The 20,634-nt window shown below is 45.5% G+C and overlaps 1 protein-coding gene across 2 annotated transcripts in view; it reads right to left on the minus strand.

The window, feature by feature from the left end:
• Positions 1-20,634, minus strand: part of cps1 (carbamoyl-phosphate synthase 1, mitochondrial) — a 217,824-nt gene that overhangs the window by 6,836 nt on the left and 190,354 nt on the right. For both annotated transcript variants that reach the window (XM_070876254.1, XM_070876252.1), the window contains 6 exons: positions 14,465-14,554; positions 12,602-12,772; positions 10,810-10,884; positions 9,885-9,983; positions 5,405-5,464; positions 3,152-3,264 (listed from right to left, as the gene is read on the minus strand). In XM_070876254.1, the coding sequence (XP_070732355.1) occupies positions 3,152-3,264; positions 5,405-5,464; positions 9,885-9,983; positions 10,810-10,884; positions 12,602-12,772; positions 14,465-14,554 (608 nt within the window). The remainder of the gene's footprint in view (positions 1-3,151; positions 3,265-5,404; positions 5,465-9,884; positions 9,984-10,809; positions 10,885-12,601; positions 12,773-14,464; positions 14,555-20,634) is intronic.

Consider the following 20,634-nt stretch of genomic DNA (forward strand, 5'->3'; position numbering starts at 1 on the left):
TTTTTAACCATAATTAAAAAAACTTTAAAAATCAGGAAAATATTTTATTTTTATAAGACATAATAAGTTTAATTTCAATTAATTTTAAATGTGTGGTCTGTTTTTTTATTTTTTATTATTGAGTGTTTGGTTTTGTTCCCATTAATAGCACTGAGAACTTGTAGATACACAAGTCTCAGTACTATTAATGGGAACCTGTGAAATACTTACCTGATTGGCTGAGCAGTCACACGTGACTGCATCTTCTGCATGGGAACCCTCCAGACGGGAGCATGCTTCGCAGTGCGGAAGAGAAGGCCTCCCCACCGGAATCCAGGGCGCCTCCTAGACCACCAGGTAGATTCGTAAAAATTCCCCGGCAAGGAGGCAATTGCCTGTGGGAAGACCTCGAGAGGAATTTCTGGGCCCTTGATTCCAATTTGCCCAGGCCAGATTTGTTCGCAACCCACTGAAATTGGCCTTCCTCCAATTTAGTATCTTTACTCTAGATTGCCCCATGTCCTTTTCCATAGTTAATCTAAACCTTATGATACTGTGATCACTGTTTTCGAAATGTTCAAGTACTGGTACTTGCTCCATGTGACCCACCTTATTCCAGATCCAGCAATGCCTCCTTTCTCGTTGGGCCGGAAACATACTGAACAAGAAAATTCTCCTGAAAACCTTAATTCTTCCCTCTCTCTGCCCTTTACACTGTTTACTATCCCAGTCGATATTAGGATAGTTGAAGTTCCCCATTATCACTACTCTATAGTTCTTGCACTTCTATAATTTCCCTGCAAATTTGCTCCTCTATATCCTTCCCACTAGTTTGTGGCCTATAGAATAAACCTAGTTGTGTAATGGCCTCTATTGTTTCTTAACTCTAACCAAATAGATTCTGTTCTTGACCCCTCCAGGACATCCTCTCTCTTCAGCACTAATATTCTCCTTAACCAATACTGCCACCCACCTGCTATCTTTCCTTCCCCATCTTTTCTGAACACCCTATATCCAGGAATATTTAAAACCCAATACTGCCCTTTTTTCAACCAGATCTCCATTATCGCCACAACATCATATTCCCATGTGGATATTTACGCCTGTAGCTCACCAACCTTATTTACCACGCTTCATGTGTTTACACACATGCACTGTAAACCTATTTTAGACCTTCTTGTATTCTCTCCTAATCTGACCCCACCCATTTCTTACTCTGGTACTATCTGTCACATAAGAGGTTACTGCACAAGATAAAAGATCACGGGGTTGGGGATTGAGGGTAATATATCAGCATGGATAGAGGATTGGTTAACTAACAGAAAAGAGAGAGTCGGGATAAATGTGTCATTTTCCGATTGTCAAACAGTGACTAGTGGGGGTGACACAGCAATCGGTGCTGGGGCCTCAAATATTTACAATCTATATTACTGACTTGGATGAAGGGACCGAGTGTAATGTACCCAAGTTTGCTGATGATACAAAGATGGGTGAAAAAGCAAATTGTGAGGAGGTCACAAAAAATCTGCAAAGGGATATAGACAGGCTAAATGAGTGGGCAAAAATTTGGCAGATTGAGTATAATGTAAGAAAATGAGAGATTGTCCACTTTGGCAGAAATAATAGGAAAGCAAATTATAATTTAAATGGAGAAAAATTGCAAAGTACTGCAATACAGAGTGACCTGGGGGTCCTTGTGCATGAAATACAAACAGTTAGTAGGCAGGTACAGCAAGTAATCAGGAAGACAAATGGAACGTGGGCCTTTATTGCAAGGGGGATAGAGTATAAAAGCAGAGAGGTCCTGCTACAACTGTACATTGGTGAGGGTATTGGTGAGGCCACATCTGGAGTACTGCGGAAAATTTTGGTCTCCGTATTTAAGGATATACTTGCATTGGAGGCTGTTCAGAGAAGGTTCACTAGGTTGATTCCGGAGTTGAGGGGGTTGACTTATAAGGATAGGTTGAGCCTATGCACATTGGAGTGCAGAAGAATGAGAGGTGATCTTATTGAAACTTAAGATAATGAGGGGGCTCGACAAGGTGGATGCTGAGAGGATATTTCCACTCATAGGGGAAACTAAAACTAGGGGACATAGTCTTAGAATAAGGGGCTGCCCCCATTTAATACTGAGATGGAGACATTTCTTCTCTCAGAGGGTTGTAAATCTATGGAATTTTCTGCTGTGAGCTGTGGTGGTTGGGTCGTTGAATATATTTAAGGCGGCGACAGACAGATTTTTGAGCGACAAGGGAGTAAAGGGTTATGGGGAGCGGGCAGGGAGGTGGAACTGAGTCCATGATCAGATCAGCCAGGTTCTTATTGAATGGCGGAGCAGGCTCAAGGGATGAAAATGGCCTACTCCTGCTCCTATTTCTTATGTTCTTATGTCTCTCCCAATTCTTTGTGTACTTTGTTTCTCCTTTCCAGTACTACATCCTGGTGCCCATCCCCCAGGCAAATTAGTTTAAACAGCACTAGCAACCGCCACCCCCATGATTTTTAACACTGATTTAAAAATCATATCGTCTGGAGCCCACAAAATATTACACGCGCCCAGACTGAATTAATGACTTTGGCAAGTTTCTGCTAATCTGTCGGTTTGCGGGCCTTCGAGGAGGCTCTTCAAATTAAGCTAATCTTCTTAGGAGCGCAGGCACTAGTAGGCATGTTATAAAAGCTTTTACATATTAAAAAATATTTAATTTACTAAAAAACTGACTAATGTGCACCAATGAAACTAGTAAATGGTTCAATATAGTTCTTCTTAATTAATTTTCTGTGATTTAAAACCAGGTTACTCAGAGGTGGTGGACTGGACACTGATTAAAAATGTTTATTTTTTGTGCTAAACCCATTTTTAGCTGGATTAATAAAACTACATCAGGTTAAATATATCCAGGAATATTTTTTTAATGCAAAGAATAATAAACGATTACATTCTAATGAGCTGCCCGATTGCGCTGGTTCACAAGATTTTATGTTTGCAATTATACAAATGAGCTTGAGCAAAAACTTGAACCAAAAGGTCACTGCGGAAAACCAGCGCATTCAGCCCCCAGATTGTGCCCAAACTCTACAACTCAAGCAATGTTCGGAGTCTCTAATAACCTCTTCTCTGCCAAGGTAGCCATACAGAGTATCTCCAGTGATCGCTGCTAGCACTCACTTGGTAAAGGAAGGAGCTGAGGAGCTGTGATCTTCTGCAGTGTGCCATGACACCGGCGCAGTTGGCACATCATTGGCATTCAACCAGGCAGACGTGCCTTCTGTAGCGTAAAGCTTCAACAAAAAACAGTGGGTTTCATGTCAAACATTGTCCTTCGGGATACATTAACCATTGATTATAATGTTGTGATGGGCTGCAAATGAAAGGTTATTTTCTTTTTAGGTTCCCTGATTTTCCTGATGGACTTCCCAGGAGGGGTCACTGAATAGCCCTGTGTTTCCCTATTGCCTGCTGGCACGGTGTCCAGGCTCACATTAGTCAGGTACTAGAGGGTGCATGGGAGACAGAGAACAGGACCCTGACAAGTCAGTCTCCAGGAGAGGGGGGAGAAAAAAAATGGTCAAAGAAGTAACTAAAATGACTTGTTTCCTCCTGCAAGTCTCTGGTGCATTTAATGCATACCTCAGGGTACAGGAAGCTGTGACCCCGGCATACCCCAGATCCAGGAAGCTGTGACTCCGGCATACCCCAGATCCAGGAAGCTGTGACTCCGGCATACCCCAGATCCAGGAAGCTGTGACTCCGGCATACCCCAGGGTACAGGAAGCTGTGACTCCGGCATACCCCAGGTACAGGAAGCTGTGACTCCGGCATACCCCAGATCCAGGAAGCTGTGACTCCGGCATACCCCAGATCCAGGAAGCTGTGACTCCGGCATACCCCGGGTACAGGAAGCTGTGACTCCGGCATACCCCAGGTACAGGAAGCTGTGACTCCGGCATACCCCAGATCCAGGAAGCTGTGACTCCGGCATACCCCAGGTACAGGAAGCTGTGACTCCGGCATACCCCAGGTACAGGAAGCTGTGACTCCGGCATACCCCAGGTACAGGAAGCCATGATCCCGGCATACCCCAGGTACAGGAAGCCATGACTCCGGCATACCCCAGGTACAGGAAGCCATGACCACAGCATACCCCAGGGTACAGGAAGCCATGACCACAGCATACCCCAGGGTACAGGAAACCGTGACCCCGGCATACCCAGGGTACAGGAAACCGTGACCCCGGCATACCCAGGGTACAGGACACCGTGACCCCGGCATACCCAGGGTACAGGACACCGTGACCCCGGCATACCCAGGGTACAGGACACCGTGACCCCGGCATACCCAGGGTACAGGACACCGTGACCCCGGCATACCCAAGGGTACAGGAAACCGTGACTCCGGCATACCCCAGGTACAGGAAACCGTGACCCCGGTATACCCCGGGTACAGGAAACCATGACCCCGGCATACCCCAGGGTACAGGAAACCGTGACTCCGGCATACTCCAGGTACAGGAAACCTTGACTGCGGCATACCCCAGGTACAGGAAGCCGTGACCCCGGCATCCCCCAGGTACAGGAAACCGTGACCCCGGCAGACCCCAGGGTACAGGAAGCCATGACCCCGGCAGACCCCAGGGTACAGGACAGGAAAGCTGTGATCCTCGGCATTTCCTAGGGCTTTCTTACAATGTGCAACTGCCTTGGCACGAGGCTGCAGCGAGCGTTCCTGGCCTCTTGCCTTTAATCGCCTCTCCTAACACTCAGTTTGCCCTGCACCCTCACAGTCTGGAGCGTGCAGAGTGACTTGCCTAGACTTGCATGCAAGTGGTCCGGGGATTGAAATGTGCAGGCAGCAGTCCCCTTTCAGGCATGGACCATCCCAGGTGTGCTGGAGAGGAAACCCTACCCTATGCAGTTTGGGGCAGGCCAGCGAGAACTAAAGAAGGGGTGTGACAGCCACATCAAAGCCCAGGCTTGTACTTTCTCGAAAGTACAAGCCAGAAATCAATTCTGCCTTTTATAAACACAAACTGAGGCTGCATAGATCACACCTAACCGAGGTGGGACGGGGGGAATAGATGCGACAATGGGTTGCACTACTCATCCACATTTGGGAGCAGAGTTCATATCCAGCCCAGGCTTTCTGCTGCACTGGTCCTACATGGTGCAGCACGAGGCATGTTGCAGGGGCTCAGTAAGGAGAGCACCGATCCATTACTATACCTGATCTGCCTGATGGGTGCTTGAACTCACAGCCGTCCCTTCCCAAGCACAAGCGTTCCTCATCGCAATGGGCAAACAATTTCATAAACAGGTCATCTAAATGACATTTGAATTAAAAACAGCACGCAGAGTCACAGTGGTGTAACAGCATATACAGCACTCTAAACCATCTATTTTAACTTGAGGCTTCGAGACCTACCTTGTAACCCTGCTCATGCAGCTGCTGTGCGGTGTCCAGGAACTTTGATCGGAATGAGTTCTGTGAAAGTAAGCGTAAAATGAGAGTCTCAGTTCACTCTGAATGAGGGTCCGTGCGGCTTTTATCAACTCTGAACATCAGTTCTTGGTGTAAAAGATCTTGGCAGGGCAGGTATCGTCAGGGATTATCAGGGATTTCATTATTGGTAGAAGGTCTGAGCCTCTCGCCAGCACCTTGTGACTTAAAGCTGCTCTGTGACTATTCAGATTCAGAGTTGAAATAGATTCCTATACTGATCCCGGAGTTTGAGTGTTAGCTTTAAATGCAGTTTAAACAGACTTTAAAAAAAAAACTTTAAACCTAGGTAAAGGGAGAAGCCCCATGGTGGAGGGCAACACAGCACAGGTCGACTCTCAATATTTCTGGCTCCTGGCAAAAAGGTGGTGTCCATAAAGGTACTGAAGTACCATGAACCACCTTTGTACATGTTGTGGATGGGAGTGTGGCCCAATTAACAAATATTTCTCCACCCCACCCCCCATAGTCATATCGAACATTTGCCAATCAGATGAAATCCCACCATGTGTTCCAGAAAATGTCCGATGAATGAGTAGGGGATTTATTTAAAGGTTGAATACACAGAAGCAGTGAGCCTCAGCAAGACAGCAAAATAATTCAAATGCAATATAAATGAAATCACGACACAAGGTGTATTCCATTGCACAGCTTGAGATGCAAGCAGACAGTTGGAAGAGTCGTTCAGAGACCTTCATATGATGTATGCAAACAGGTGAAAATTCAGTGTACCCACCAAGCTCAGAACTCCAGTCAAAACTAAAGACATAAGTAATCGGGGTTGTGATTTATGTGTTATTTCTTTTAAGTCAATAAACAGGCTGGGAGGACAACAGCTCTGACATCTTGGGCCCAAAAGTCCACATTGCCTTTTTTTGGCACCATTTAAGATTAACGGACGGTTTTTAAGCCGAAGCACCCCCCCAAAAAAGTTGTGTCATTTTTCTCTTTGAATTTGGCAGCGCGCAGAAAGACCTTAGCTACTATGGGTGGAGTTAATTGATAGCGCCGAAAAACTGAGGTCCCATTCTGCGCATGCCCAAGCATTTAGGTTTCCAGCGTAATGAGTACAGCTTTACTCTGTAGCTAACCCGTGCTGATTTTTCCCGTGCCAACCCGCTGAGATTTCCAGTATTTTTGCCCCGAGCCCCGGCCGAAAGGAACCCGCAGAAAGTGTCTATCAAGAACGATGGTTAATGGTAAAAGCCAGCTTATACTTTTTTCCTCATCAAGAGGTTGTTTTACAGGTCCCCGCTTCTGCCGTCCCTAACCTCGGCCAAATGGCCCTGCTGCTGCCGCCCCTATCCCTCGCTTGGCTTCCACCTCCCTCCCAGGCTTCTTTGGAAGTCCAGCATCGAGCTCCTGTGTCCAGCCAAGGGAGATAAACAAGATGGCGTCTGTAACACCGATATCTATCTGACTCCGATTTGTTAAGGTAAGGTTTTTCAAGGCGGTCCCCAGTGCCGTTTTTGAAAAAAATCCTTATTGGCGAAATTCGCAAGAACGGGCAAAAATGGGTGGGTTTGACTCCAAGTGACTTCATAAAAATCTTAACTAAAAAAATCATCCATTACCTGTTAAGGACAGTGTTATACCCTTGGCGAAACTTGCAAAATTAAGTTTGTTCCAAAAAACACTTATGTATGTAAACCTGTAAATACCATGTCTAACCACCAGAGGGCTTATCCCCTGGAGTCCGAAGGAATCCCACAATCCCTTGGGAGCACCTGTATATAAAGGAGGCTTCACAGGCTGGAGAGGCACTCTGGGATCTCTAATAAAGATCTACGGTCGCACCTTACTTTGAGCTTGCAGTATCTAGTTTGACTCTTTATTCAAGACACAACACACTTATACCTCCAAAAATTTGGAGCTAAATGGTGGCAAATTTTGGGCCCATGTATGTGAGGTGGGTGTTACTGTCAATAGATGCTTTTCAGATATTTCTACTTCATCAAATGAAAGGCATTTATTCCATATCCTGTTTATCCGTACACGTTACCATTTCAAACTGTGCCCGCCAGTAATTGAAACCACAATCCTGTCTGGGAGGTAAAAGGTAAATAGGGAGTACTATTATCCATAGGAACAGAGCACAGGGTGTGGGGAGTGTAGCTTTATGCGGACACTTGATAACTTTATCTGTTCCCCGACAGTTTGGGTTACCCATATTCCTTACTTTGATCCAATCTTTAGTCTCATCTCTATTTCTTTGATCTTCAGGTTATTGTTATTTCTACCAGATCCCTTCCCTCATCTTCCCAGCATAGTTTCATCTACAGCACTATTTATCCTTTCTGCTAGGACATTTGTCTCATTACGGCTCAGGTGCAGCCCTGTCCTATCCCAATACAAGTGGCAGTATATCATGGAGTAGAAACCCTCCGTTCCACACCACTTTCTGCCACACATTCACCTTCCAGATCTTATCCTTATGCCAATTAACACGTGTCTCATGTAGCAACCCCAAGATTACCACATGCGAGGTCCTGCTTTTTAATTTAGCTCCTAGCTTTTGATGTTCTCTTAGCAGGACCTCTTTGTTCCTTCCTAGGTCGTTGGTCCCAACATGGATCACGATAACTGGATCTTCCCCCTCCTTTTCCAGGTTCCTTTCCAGCCACGAGATATCCCTTGCTCTGGCACGAGGTAGGCAACACATCTTTCAGGACTCTTTATCTTGATTGCGAAGGATGATATCTGTCCCTATAATTATCGAATCCCCTATAACTACAATCTTTCTATTCCGCTCCTCCACCCCTTGGACAGCCCCCTGCTCCACGGTGCTTGGTCAGCACTGTGGCTCTCTTTCCCTCAGTCTTTCTCCTCATCGTCACAAGTAACAAGTACATTGTAGGCAGAAAGAGGGATGAGGTCCTGCAGGCAGAGTTTAGGGAGCAAGGAGAGAGATTAAAAATCAAGACCTCAAAAGGTAGTAATCTCTGGATTACTTCTGGTGTCATGTGCCACCACATGTTAAAAAAATCCACGCACAGGCATCTTCCACCCTTCAGGATGTAGTTTGGGACCTGGAATATTAGGTCCTTCATTGAAACACCTGTGAACTCATCCCTGCTTGGCATGGAAGCAAGTCATCCTCGTTTCGAGGGACTGCCTATGATGATGATTATAGCTGTAGTAGAGGGCCAATGTCTGCCAGACCTCCTTTCCCTGCCTCCACCAAATTCCTCATATCCTGCCGACTGTCCTTTAATGTGCCGTAATCAAGTAGTGTTTGTAATTTCACAGTAATCTGTTTATCTCTGCTCTGATACCGTTGATTACAATTCACTCTTCTGCACAATAGAATGGGTTGTAAAAGAGCAGCCCGAGACTTCATTACCGTCGAGGCTGAGGAACGAGGTGAAGGGCCAAAGGCCATAGTGCAGCTCACGGCTTGGGTAATAAAGATTGTCGTCAGAAGGGAAGACCAAAGGAGTGGAGGATCAACATGCATTCTAACACACAAGAATAATCATGACCGGGTTAGTTCTACAAACCCAAGCTCCCACGAGAGGGGTCACCAACGCTGAAGCCCAAGTTCCTTGGAAGCACAGGAATCAGGGATATGGGAATTGAGTGGGAAAGTGGAGTTGAGATCAAAGATCAGCCATGATCTTATTGGATGGTGGAGCAGACTGGAGGGGCCTTATGGCCTACTTATTCTTATGTTCCTATGAATGCAGAACAAAACCTAAAGGGCTTGTACATTGCGATAGTACCAACATTCAACCAACAAGTTTTTCTGGTTATTTCCCCTGGCTGGGGAATCTAGAACACGGGGTCACAATCTCAGAATAAGAGGTCGGCCATTTAGGACTGAGATGAGGAGAAATTTCTTCACTCAGAAGGTTGTGAATCTCTGGAATTCTCTACCCCAGAGGGCTGTGGATGCTGAGTCATTGAGTATATTCAAGACAGAGATTGATAAGATTTTTGTGCATTATGGGGAATCAAGGGATATGGGGTTAGTGTGGGAAGGTGGAGTTGAGGATGAAAATCAGCCATGATCTTACTGAATGGCAAATCAGGCTCCTGCTGCTAATTTTTATGTTCTTGTGTACATATTAACTATTATTCTCGGAGCTATCTAGTAAAGGTTCAGTGCTGCCTCTAAGCAGAGTGCTCATGTCATAACACACGGGAGCAGCCAGCCTACATGTGCATCAGTGTATTGACAATCGTGTACATGCACAACAGTGGCTTCCTTTCTTGGGAGATGACCTAACCAGAGGCTGGCTCCACTTGAACGCAGAAAGCTAGGCTACCGGGCGCGCTACCAAGGGGCAAGGCCAAAATCAAACCCAAGAGTGGCATACGAGCGTCGTTAAACACCCGCAAAGGTCTGAGCCAGTATGAGCTGGGCTTCCTGTGGGCGAGGCTGAAGCTAATTTCCAAACTGTACCTGAATTCCAATTAGAATCCCTTTCTGAGGTAATTTGAAGCCAGTTGACAGTATCGCCTTCAGGAACGCAGAGTAAATATTTGGCCCAAAGCAAGCAACCTGCAGAAACAGAAGCAGACCGATCCCGTTCAGTTGCTGAAATATCAAACATTAAAGACCTACACACTTGGTATATATTTAAATAAAACTGCCAATGTTATTCCATTTGGCTTAGTGCTAGCACTCTGGCCTTTGAACAGAAGGTTGTGGTTTCAAGCTCCACTCGAGAGACTTTAGCACAAAAATCTAGACAGGCACTTCAAACTCAGGACGACCGAAAGCACTTTACAGCCAATAAAGTCCTTCTGAAGTGAAGTCACTGTTGTAATGTGGGAAATGCGGCAGCTAAATTGCACACAGCAAGATCCCACAAACAGCAATGTGATAATGGCCAGATAATCTGTTTTAGTGATGTTGCGTGAGGAATAAATATTGGTCAGACACCGTGGATAACTCCCCTATTCTTCTTTGAGATAGTGCCATGGGATCTTTTACGTTGACCTCAGAGCGTCGGTTTAATGTCTCATCTGAAAGACGGCACCTCCAACAGGGCAGCACTCCCTCAGCACTGCACTGGAGTGTCAGCCTAGATTTTTTGTGCTCAAGTCCCTGGAGTGGGACTTGAACCCACAACTTTTTGACTCAGGTGAGCGTGCTACCCACTGAGCCCCAGCTGACAGTCAAACATTATGAGGTCATGAAAGGCGCTATATAAATACAATTAATTCATTTATTTTTCTTCCTACCCACTCAGCCTTTCTCAGTTGTCTGTCCCTTGGGCAGCAGACAGTAAACATTTGGAACACATTTCTGTAATTACTCTCAGGCTAATAATTAAAAGGAAGTTGTATCTATGGAGATCAATTGAGTATCGAAGTGCTGGTACCTCTCCAGTAGATGCCATCTCACAACGCAGAATGGGGTCTGCATCCCTCAGTCGTGGCCAGGAAAACATGGGAGCCTGCAAGTGCCCAAAAGCAACAACTTAAAACATATTATTTACATGGATTTCTAAACCATTTAATTAATGTGAAATTAACGCGGTATATGTACATCGAGGATGCCAAAGCCTTCGACATTATTAAACAATAGCACCCCTTGCAGTTGAAAACCAGAATTCACCACGTTAATTTTTCCAGAGCTAGTCACCAGAGTGAGTCATATTTAGTGCCATGCCCTCAAACTTGTCAAGTGTCTCAGTTTAGTGTAACAATGCAACCAATTTTGATTTTGTTGAAAATAAAATTTGGGTGAAATCCCCTGTGAGATGTTAGTGTACAAATCCCCTCTCTTTCTTTCAACACCTCTGTCTCTCCACCTTTTGCTCCACTTAAAACTTTTGATCACCTCTCCCCAACTCTCACACCATGGCTTATTGTCGCCACCATTACTCCTTTTGTTTATTGACCCCATATGGTGTTGCAGAAAACTCTCCACTATATAAGCCACTATATAACTCCTTATAAAACTCCTTCAGACCTGAGCCTGTGACCTCTTTTACACTTCCTTCTCCTGCTTTTTCTTTCCTTCCCCTCCTAGACATAATTTAACGTGTTGCAAGACTGTTGTGAAGCACCTTGGGACGTTTTACTATGTTAAAGGCGCTATAAAAAAAAAAAATTACAATGGGGGCTATAACACATTAAAATAGTTTGGTTAAAACACGTAAAAATAGCAGGCAATCCTTAGAGCAGAGAAGGTTGAGAGGAGATTTGATAGAGGTGTTCAAACTTATGAGGTCTAGACAGAGTAGAGAGAGAAACTGTTCCCATTGGCGGAAGGATCGAAAACCAGAGGTCACAGATTTAAGGTGATTGGCAGAAGAACCAAAGACGACATGAGGAAAAACCTTTCTCCGCAGTGAGTGGTTAGGATCTGGAATGCACTGCGTGAAAGGGTAGTGGAGACAGATTCAACCGTAGCTTTCCCAAGGGAATTGGATAAGTACTGGAAAAGAAAATTGCAGGGCTACGGGGAAAGGGTGGGGGAGTGGGACGAGCTGAAATGCTCTTGTAGAGAGCCGGCACAGGCTCAACGGGCCGAATGGCCTCCTTCTGAGCTGTAACCATTTTATGATTCTAGTGCCTTTAATGCAGGAAAACATCCAAAGCGCTTCACAGGAGCGCCCTCAAACAAAAATTGACAGCGAGCCGTGTAAGGAGATATTAGGAGGGTGACTAAAAGCTTGATCAAAGAGCAACATCTTAAAAGAGTAGAGAGGCCAAGGGATTCAGTGAAGGAATCAACGCTGAATACATTCTAAGTCTCACATTGACCAGGCAGGATTACTAGAGATTGGAAGCCAAGACTTGGATTTTAACTAGCTAATCTCCTGTGGTGGTGCGCAGGGGTCTGTGATATTTGGCTGCACAGTGAGGTGGAAATTGAAAACAATATACTGCTCAGAAAGTAGCAAATAAATCTGACTAAAACTCAGGAACACCCTCCCACCAATTACAGACCTGTTACACATGCACACACATCTCATAACAACACAACACCTAGAATCTGCATTCTCCAATGGCACCACTTCCACAGGAATCAGAAGCCATCCGAAGACCAGCCAGATTAACAAGATGGTAGAATGCACTGATAGATACTCCAGCAGAAGATCTTGGACTGTACTGGTGTCTCTACCTCCTTCCTACACAGCCTGTTGAAGGGATTGCTAACAGTACCTTGATGCCCACATATTCAGTAGGTATGATGGGGTTTTCCAGCGATGGCAGAGAAGACTCATCTATGCTCTCTCCAGTCATTACTCGTGTGGCCACATTGATGAGATCAACTCCAATGGTCTTTGAGACAAAGGGGCAGGATCTGGATGCCCTGAGGTTACATTCGATCACCTAGCAACCAGTAGAGAAAGAATTAGGTAGAAAGAGTTAGTGGTTGGTCATAATTGAGTTATTCAACACAGCACAACAGCACAATTACCACGCGGCTGGGAATCCGCCAGGAAGAGAAAGAGTAATGGCACATTTCAAATGGACTTCCAGGTAGAATAGTGCAGACAAAATGCATGGAGAGATCAGTGCTGCAATGCAAGTAGCTGCATGTTTTCTTAGATGACGCCTTACCTCATCTGCATTTATCTGCTACAATGATCGGAGCATGAGAAGATGTGCAAATATTGAATTTCATGTTTATTAGCAAATCTTTCAGTGTTCCTCATGAATATCTTTCAAATCTCATTTCTCGTAGCTCTGCTCTCTGGAATAACCATCATCCATCCATGGGGAATGATTTGTTTTGCATCCATTAAGCAAGCTTGTTCAGGACTTTGTTCTCTTTTATATCAAGTCATGAATTCAACTTAGGGAGGACATGTTCTAGTCATCTATCCTCCATAATTAGTCCCATCCTCCATAAATCAGAACTCATCTAAAATTTTGCTGTCCATATTCTAATTCATACCAAGTCCCATTCGCCCATCACCATTGTTCTCGCTGACCCACACAGGCTCAAGGTCCATCAACGCCTCCATTTTAAAATTCTCATCCTTGTTTTCAAATCCCTCCGCTGTCTCACCCCCTCCCCATCTCCAACCTCCTACAGCTGTACAACCTTTCGAGATATCTGCGCTCCTCCAATTTTAGCCTCTTGAGCATCACCGATTTTAATCGCTTCACCACTGGCGGTGTACCTTCAGCTGCCAAGGCACTAAGCTCTAGAATTCCCTCCCTAAACCTCTACACACCTGTTTTTCCTTTATGATGCTCCTTTAAACCAACATCTTTGACACCTGCCTTAATATCTCCTTCAGTGCCAAATTTTGTTTGATATCGCTCCTGTGAAGTGCCTTGGGATATTTTACTATGTTATAGGCACTGTATAAATACAAATTGTTGTTATTGGGTAAAGAGCTCGCGGTCACTATAATCTCCTTACATTTCCCAGAATTCATCTTTTCCGGAATTGTTTGAATCTGTTTGTTTGCCAGTCCCCGGAGATTCCATGGCTGACCTGCTGGTGGGTGAGGCACATTGGGTGTTGTGTTGATTAGCTACAACATGGCTAAATGGGACAAACCCAAAGAACCAGCTAGTCTTGTTCCTATGTTCATAACTAGACGTTCAGTGCTGAAAACAGTGGTTTATGGCATAGTGAAGTTATGCAATTTAACGGTTCTCATGTGGGGAGTACTCTCAGTTCTCAAAAGGGAGACCCAGATTTCTTTGGCTCCACTTTGCCTGGACACACCCGTTCAGACACTGCATCAGGTCTGGCTGAGAATTGAGAGTGTTGGCAAATTGCGTGTTCCTAATAGCAGGTAGCTAACATGGGATAAATTGTATATGGAGTATTATGCACCGGTGATATAATTTTCCTTTTGACTCGTGACAAGGAAAATGACAATACCATAGCAACCCAGAGGAGCTAAACATGTACAACATAACTAACTGGAGATAAGGTTAAAATAAACATTCATAACAATGAAACACAGAAGGAAATGAGCAATTCAACCGAGTTTCTCTGGTTTACAATCCCATTAAATACAAGGGCTACATATTTTAAACATGACATAGGAGGTTGCTTACCATCACATCATTTCCTTTCACAAGAAACTGTACATTAAAAGGACCGGAAATCTCAAATGCTTTGGATATCTTCCTGGTTGCAATTTTCACCTAAAACAGAAAGAACACAAAGGGTAATTACTGGGTGTCTGAGATTTCCCAGGTAATTGCCGGGCCTGAGATTTCCCAGGTAATTACTGGGTATCCAAGATTTCTTGGGTATATTGGACCTAAGATTTCCCGGGTAATTACCGTCCCCCCCCACAAGAGTTCCAGGAATACGCTAGATTGCGGAATGACCAGTACTGGTTCAGAATACCAAAGTGCAATGCCACTCTGAACTTAATTTTACTGATCCATCCAGCTGCACCTTTTATTACTTTCCCCTCTCGAAGGAATTTTCTTTACTGGACTATGGAGCTTGTCCCCAGCTTCTCAGCCAAGTGGCCATTCTCCACAGTGGGCTCAGGCAGTGAGCATTTTCCCACATGAGTTATAATGAGATATTTTATTTTTCCACAAAGTCTGGGAGATGCAAAACAACTCAAGTCATAAAGGCAATGATTTTCTAGAGAGCATGCAGGTCAGCTTCTGAAACATTGGGCCAGATCTAGCTGGTGTTAGTTCATTCGAAATATTGGATTGAGAGTGAGGAAAAAAAAAAGACAGAAAAGGTCAAAAAAATATATATATTTTAAATGATATTTTAAAAATCTAACCACAACTTAGTACATGCAGGAATGAGATTGAACACAGTTTAAATTGTTGCCTTTCTGGCCCAAAGGGGTTGTCTGGCACTGTATTAACAATCATGTTTAAGAAGGGAAAAAAGGGATAGACCGTAATTACAGGCCTGTCAGCCTAACCTCAGTGGTGGGAAAATTATTGGGAAAAAATCCTGAAAGACAGGATAAATCTGTATTTGGAAAGGCAAGGATTAATTAAGGACAGTCAGCACGGATTTGTTAAGGGAAGATCGTGTTTGACTAACCATGGACGTGCCTACAGACATGATTACACATTCAATCCATTTTGAATAAGCATCCACGACAACCAAGAACATTTTGCCTAGAAATGGGTCCGCATAATCCACGTGGATCCACGACCACGGTTTGGAGGGCCACGACCACAAATTTAGCGGTGCCTCTCTGGGTGCATTGCTCAGCTGAGAGCAAGTGTTGCACTGGCGCACGCATGACTCTAAATCCGAGTCGATGCCGGGCCACCACACGCATCATATATGGTACCGCCCGTGCCTTGTGGTGAATGGGTCGTGTACCGGGAACCAAATGGATCTGCATTTTCGCCCCAGGGAAGCTTCCAATGCCTGGCTCGAACAACGATGGAAATCTGCTCAGAACCTGGGCACGAGGCATCGTCGACAGACGAAAGCGCTCGGATGTCGTCCCTGTTCCAGTGGATTTTTCTCAACCAGCTTCTGCCAAACAGTGTGGGGCCATCCCCTGGCACAATCCACAGCAGGAGTTCGTGCACTGCTCCATCATAGGAGACTTTGACTTCTGCACTGCCAATTACAGGGATTAGTTCCTTGGTGTAAGTGCTTGGCTTGGTGTGAATGGGGCTGAGCTTGGGTCTGTGTGCCTTGTTGCACCACAGCCTGTCGAAAGCCTTTTTACTCATTATGGACTGACTCGCACCTGTGTCCAGTTCCATGGATACTGGAATTCTGTTCAGTTCAACTTTCAACATTATTGGTGGACATTTCGTGGTGAATGTGTGTACCCCGTACACTTCTGCCTCCTCGGTATGAGTCTCCAATTCAGCCTGATCCACAGTGGATCGATGTTCCTCTGCAACGTGGTGGTTTGCAGGGTTTGCAGCTCGCCTGCACATTCACTGGAGGTGTCCCATTGTTCTGCAACCGTTGCACGCATAGTGCTTGAAGCGGCATTGATGGGCCCGATGATCATCTCCACAACGCCAACAGGGTGTTAACTGCCTCGTATTAACGATTGATGGCGGACTCTGGGTCATCTGAGGTCGGGCAGCAGCAGCCGGCGTGTACGTTCTGCCATGTATATTCCTGCTCGAAAATGACGTTACTTTGTGCACAGTACTGACCGAAACCTTTGTGCTGCGAAATTTGTTTGGTGTTGTCGCTGGTGGACATAAATGCCTGGGCTATCGTTATGGCTTTGCTCAGATTCGGAGTTTCAACAGTCAACAGTTTGCGAAGAATTACCTCATGGCCAAGCACAAAAAGTCTCAGCATTTATTCTAGGAATCCCTCAAATTCGCAATGTCCTGCGAGCGCCTTAGTTCGGCGACATAGCTCGCCACTTCCTGGCTCTCCGGCCGTTGACACGGGCAGAATCGATACCTCGCCATCAGAATGCTTTCTTTAGGATTTAGCTGCTCCCGGACCAGCAGACACAATTCTTCATAGGATTTAGTTGTTGGTTTTACCGGAGCTAGAAGATTCTTCATGAGGCCATAGGTTGTTGCCCCACAGACAGTAAGGAGGATCGCCCTTCGTTTGGCATAGTTCTCATCCCTTTCCAGCTCGTTGGCCATGAAGTATTGGTCAAGTCTCTCCACGAAGGCCTCCCAATTGTCCCCTTCTGAGAACTTCTCCAGGATACCAAATGTTCTTTGCACTTTCGCGCGGTTGTTCATCAATTGATACGCTCAAAATAAAGGATGACACTGAGTACTGTGAACAATGAGTAAGTGTGACCTTAGCTCCTTTAATGAGACTCCAGAGTGCAGGTACCTCGAGTGTGGCCTGCTTATATACCGTGCTCCCAAGGGATGCTAGGATCCCTTGTGACTCCAACAGGTAGGCCCTCTGGTGGTGGTGTGATACAGGTTGCAAAGGGTTAAATACATAACACTTATATTCTATGCCTTGGCCAATCAAGGCAAGAGTAGGAAGGTTATGCTTAAATTGGACAATACTTTGGTTAGGCCACAGCTGGAGTACTGCGTGCAGTTCTGGTCGCCATATTAGGAAGGATGTGATTGCACTGGAGAGGGTGCAGAAGAGATTTACTAGGATGCTGCCTGGAATGGAGAATCTTAGTTATGAGGACAGATTGGATAGGCTGGGTTTCTTCTCTTTGAAACAGAGGAGGTTGAGAGGAGACCTCATTGAGGTGTACAAAATATTGAGGGGCCTGGATACAATGGATAGTAAGGGTTTATTTCCATTGGTGGAGGGGTCTATTACGAGGGGGCATAGTTTTAAGGTGGTTGGTGGAAGGTTTAGAGGGGATTTGAGGGGGTGCTTCTTTATGCAGAAGGTTGCAGGGATCTGGAACTCGCTGCCTGGAAAAGTGGTGGATGCAGAAACCCTCACCACTTTTAAGAGATGGTTGGATGGGCACTTAAAGTGTCGTAACCTGCAGGGTTACGGACTTAGAGCTGGTAATTGGGATTAGACTGGATGACCTTTTGTTGGACGGCGCAGATATAATGGTAAGTACTGCAGGGAAACGAATACAGCCAGGGTGATCTCCTGGACGAGTTTCAATCGCCTGGATGGGTTGGAGAGGAATTTTCCCAGATTTTTTCTCCCTAAATTAGCCTGGGTTTTCGGGCTCAATTTTGCCCAACCCCTTTTTAAGTGCGGCGACTTTGCGCGCTGGAAATGGCGCCAGAAAAAAGTCGCCCATCCTGGCCGCTCTTCCGAGTTCCCGGAATCCCAGCCTGGTGTGCATTGTGACGTGGGGGATGGAGCAACAGGCCAGCGTCGAAAACAGTGCCGGCACCTGCACGCATGCACAGTGAAGTCTGCACGCATGCTCCTGCCCTCACAGCGTGTCCTGCAGGCTGTGAGCAGGACCCGATGCTCGCAGCCCCTATCCCCGGCCGAAGGGACATCCTGATCTTCGCCACACCCTATCCCCGGCCGAGTGGCCTCCCGCACCGGCTGGTCAGCCCGCTGAGTTCCCGGGCCGAGGTAGGACTTCAGTTTTATTTTTTATTAATTGATGGTTGTGCTCAAGAGCTTTGATGGGGGAGGGGGGATGGGGGGGAAGGAAGAGTGTTTTGTGGTGGAGGGGGGGGGGGGGTGGGGGGAGAAAGAGAGTGCTTTGATGTGGGGGGACAGAAATTTTTTTTTTTTTTTTTTAAAAGCTTGATTCTGGCATAAAAGGTCTTCTATTTTTTATTTGTTATTGATTGATTGCTTATTACTTTTTGTGCCTTGTTTAGTGCTTTGTAAGTGTTAGTACTTTAAATGTACTAACCTGTGCCGATTTCTTAACTGCCCGTAATGTTTTTCAGAGCTGGCCACATACGCTGACCCAAGTCGATTTGGAGAAAGTTTTAGCTGGCCAAAGTGGCATAAATTTCCAAAACTGGCACAAGTGTCTGGGAACGCCCCCTTTTGAAAAAAAAGTGAACTAAAAAAAAATCATGCCTAATCGACTTACTCTGGGGAGAAAATGGCATTTTTTAAAACTTACGCCAGAAAAAAGCAACTTACTCCCAAAAAATTGATGCAAGTCATGATCATAATTGGGCCCTTTATCTGGTTTTTGCCTCTCCCAGGAGATCACTTGGCTCCGGTTGGGGTGGAGTGTAGAATGTTTCAGTATAAAGGGTGTCGCAGTTGTGTGAGGCGGATTGGTTGGGCTGGGTGCTCTTTGCCTTTCCGTCATTGTTCATAGGTTTATATATAACCTTTAGGGCTGCTGACCAAGGGCCGTGGGGCTCTTTGTTGGCCGGCACAGACACGATGGGCCGAAATGGTCTCCTTCTGCACTGTAAATGTCTATGTTTCTATGTTAAAAAGGTATTTAATCTGTTAAGTCCCAGCCTTAACTTTCTGCAGCGAGTTTAATGGGCAATTTATGTGCAAATCCAGTGAATTGTTAAAAATAGAGGGTGACTAAGAACAAGATGGCGTTTGTGCGAGACTAATGGCGGAGTGGCTTAAATCGACCAGCAAGTTCTGAGAATCGCAATTCACAACATATCACTTCATCCTCTGAACTTGCTGGTTTATTAGTGCATTATATATATATTTTTTTATTTATTCGTTCACGGGATGTGGGCACCTCTGGCAAGGCCAGCATTTATTGTCCATCCCTAATTGCCCTCGAGAAGATGGTGGTGAGTCACCTACTTGAACTGCTGCAGTCCGTGCGATGAAGGTATTCCCACAGTGCTGACTTTGTCGTAGCGGTTTGGTACAAACTGAATGTCTTACTAGGCCAATTCAGAGGGCAGTTAACAGTCAACCACATTGCTGTGGGTCTAGAGTCGCGACCAGGTAAGGAAGGCAGATTTCCTTCCCTAAAGGACATTAGTGAACCATAAGAACATAAGAATTAGGAACAGGAGTAGGCCATCTAACCCCTCGAGCCTACTCCGCCATTCAATAAGATCATGGCTGACCTGGCCGTGGACTCAGCTCCACTTACCCGCCTGCTCCCCATAACCCTTAATTCCCTTATTGGTTAAAAATCTAACTATCTGTGACTTGAATACATTCAATGAGCTAGCCACAACCGCTTCCTTGGGCAGAGAATTCCACAGATTCACAACCCTCTGGGAGAAGAAATTCCTTCTCAACTTGGTTTTAAATTGGCTCCCCCGTATTTTGAGGCTGTGCCCCCTAGTTCTAGTCTCCCCGACCAGTGGAAACAACCTCTCTGCCTCTATCCTGTCTATCCCCTTCATTATTTTAAATGTTTCTATAAGATCACCCCTCATCCTTCTGAACTCCAACGAGTAAAGACCCAGTCTACTCAATCTATCATCATATGGTAACCCCCTCATCTCCGGAATCAGCCTAGTGAATCGTCTCTGTACCCCTTCCAAAGCTAGTATATCCTTCCTTAAGTAAGGTGACCAAAACTGCACGCAGTACTCCAGGTGCAGCCTCACCAATACCCTGTACAGTTGCAGCAGGACCCTTCTGCTTTTGTACTCCATCCCTCTCGCAATGAAGGCCAACATTCCATTCGCCTTCCTGATTACCTGCTGCACCTGCAAACAAACTTTTTGGGATTCATGCACAAGGACCCCCAGGTCCCTCTGCACTGCAGCATGTTGTAATTTCTCCCCATTCAAATAATATTCCCTTTTACTGTTTTTTTTCTCCCCCCAAGGTGGATGACCTCACATTTTCCGACATTGTATTCCATCTGCCAAATCGTAGCCCATTCGCTTAACCTATCCAAATCTCTTTGCAGCCTCTCTGTGTCCTCTACACAACCCGC

This window comes from Pristiophorus japonicus, chromosome 3 (genome assembly GCF_044704955.1).
Source record: "Pristiophorus japonicus isolate sPriJap1 chromosome 3, sPriJap1.hap1, whole genome shotgun sequence".
Lineage (NCBI taxonomy): Eukaryota > Metazoa > Chordata > Chondrichthyes > Pristiophoridae > Pristiophorus > Pristiophorus japonicus.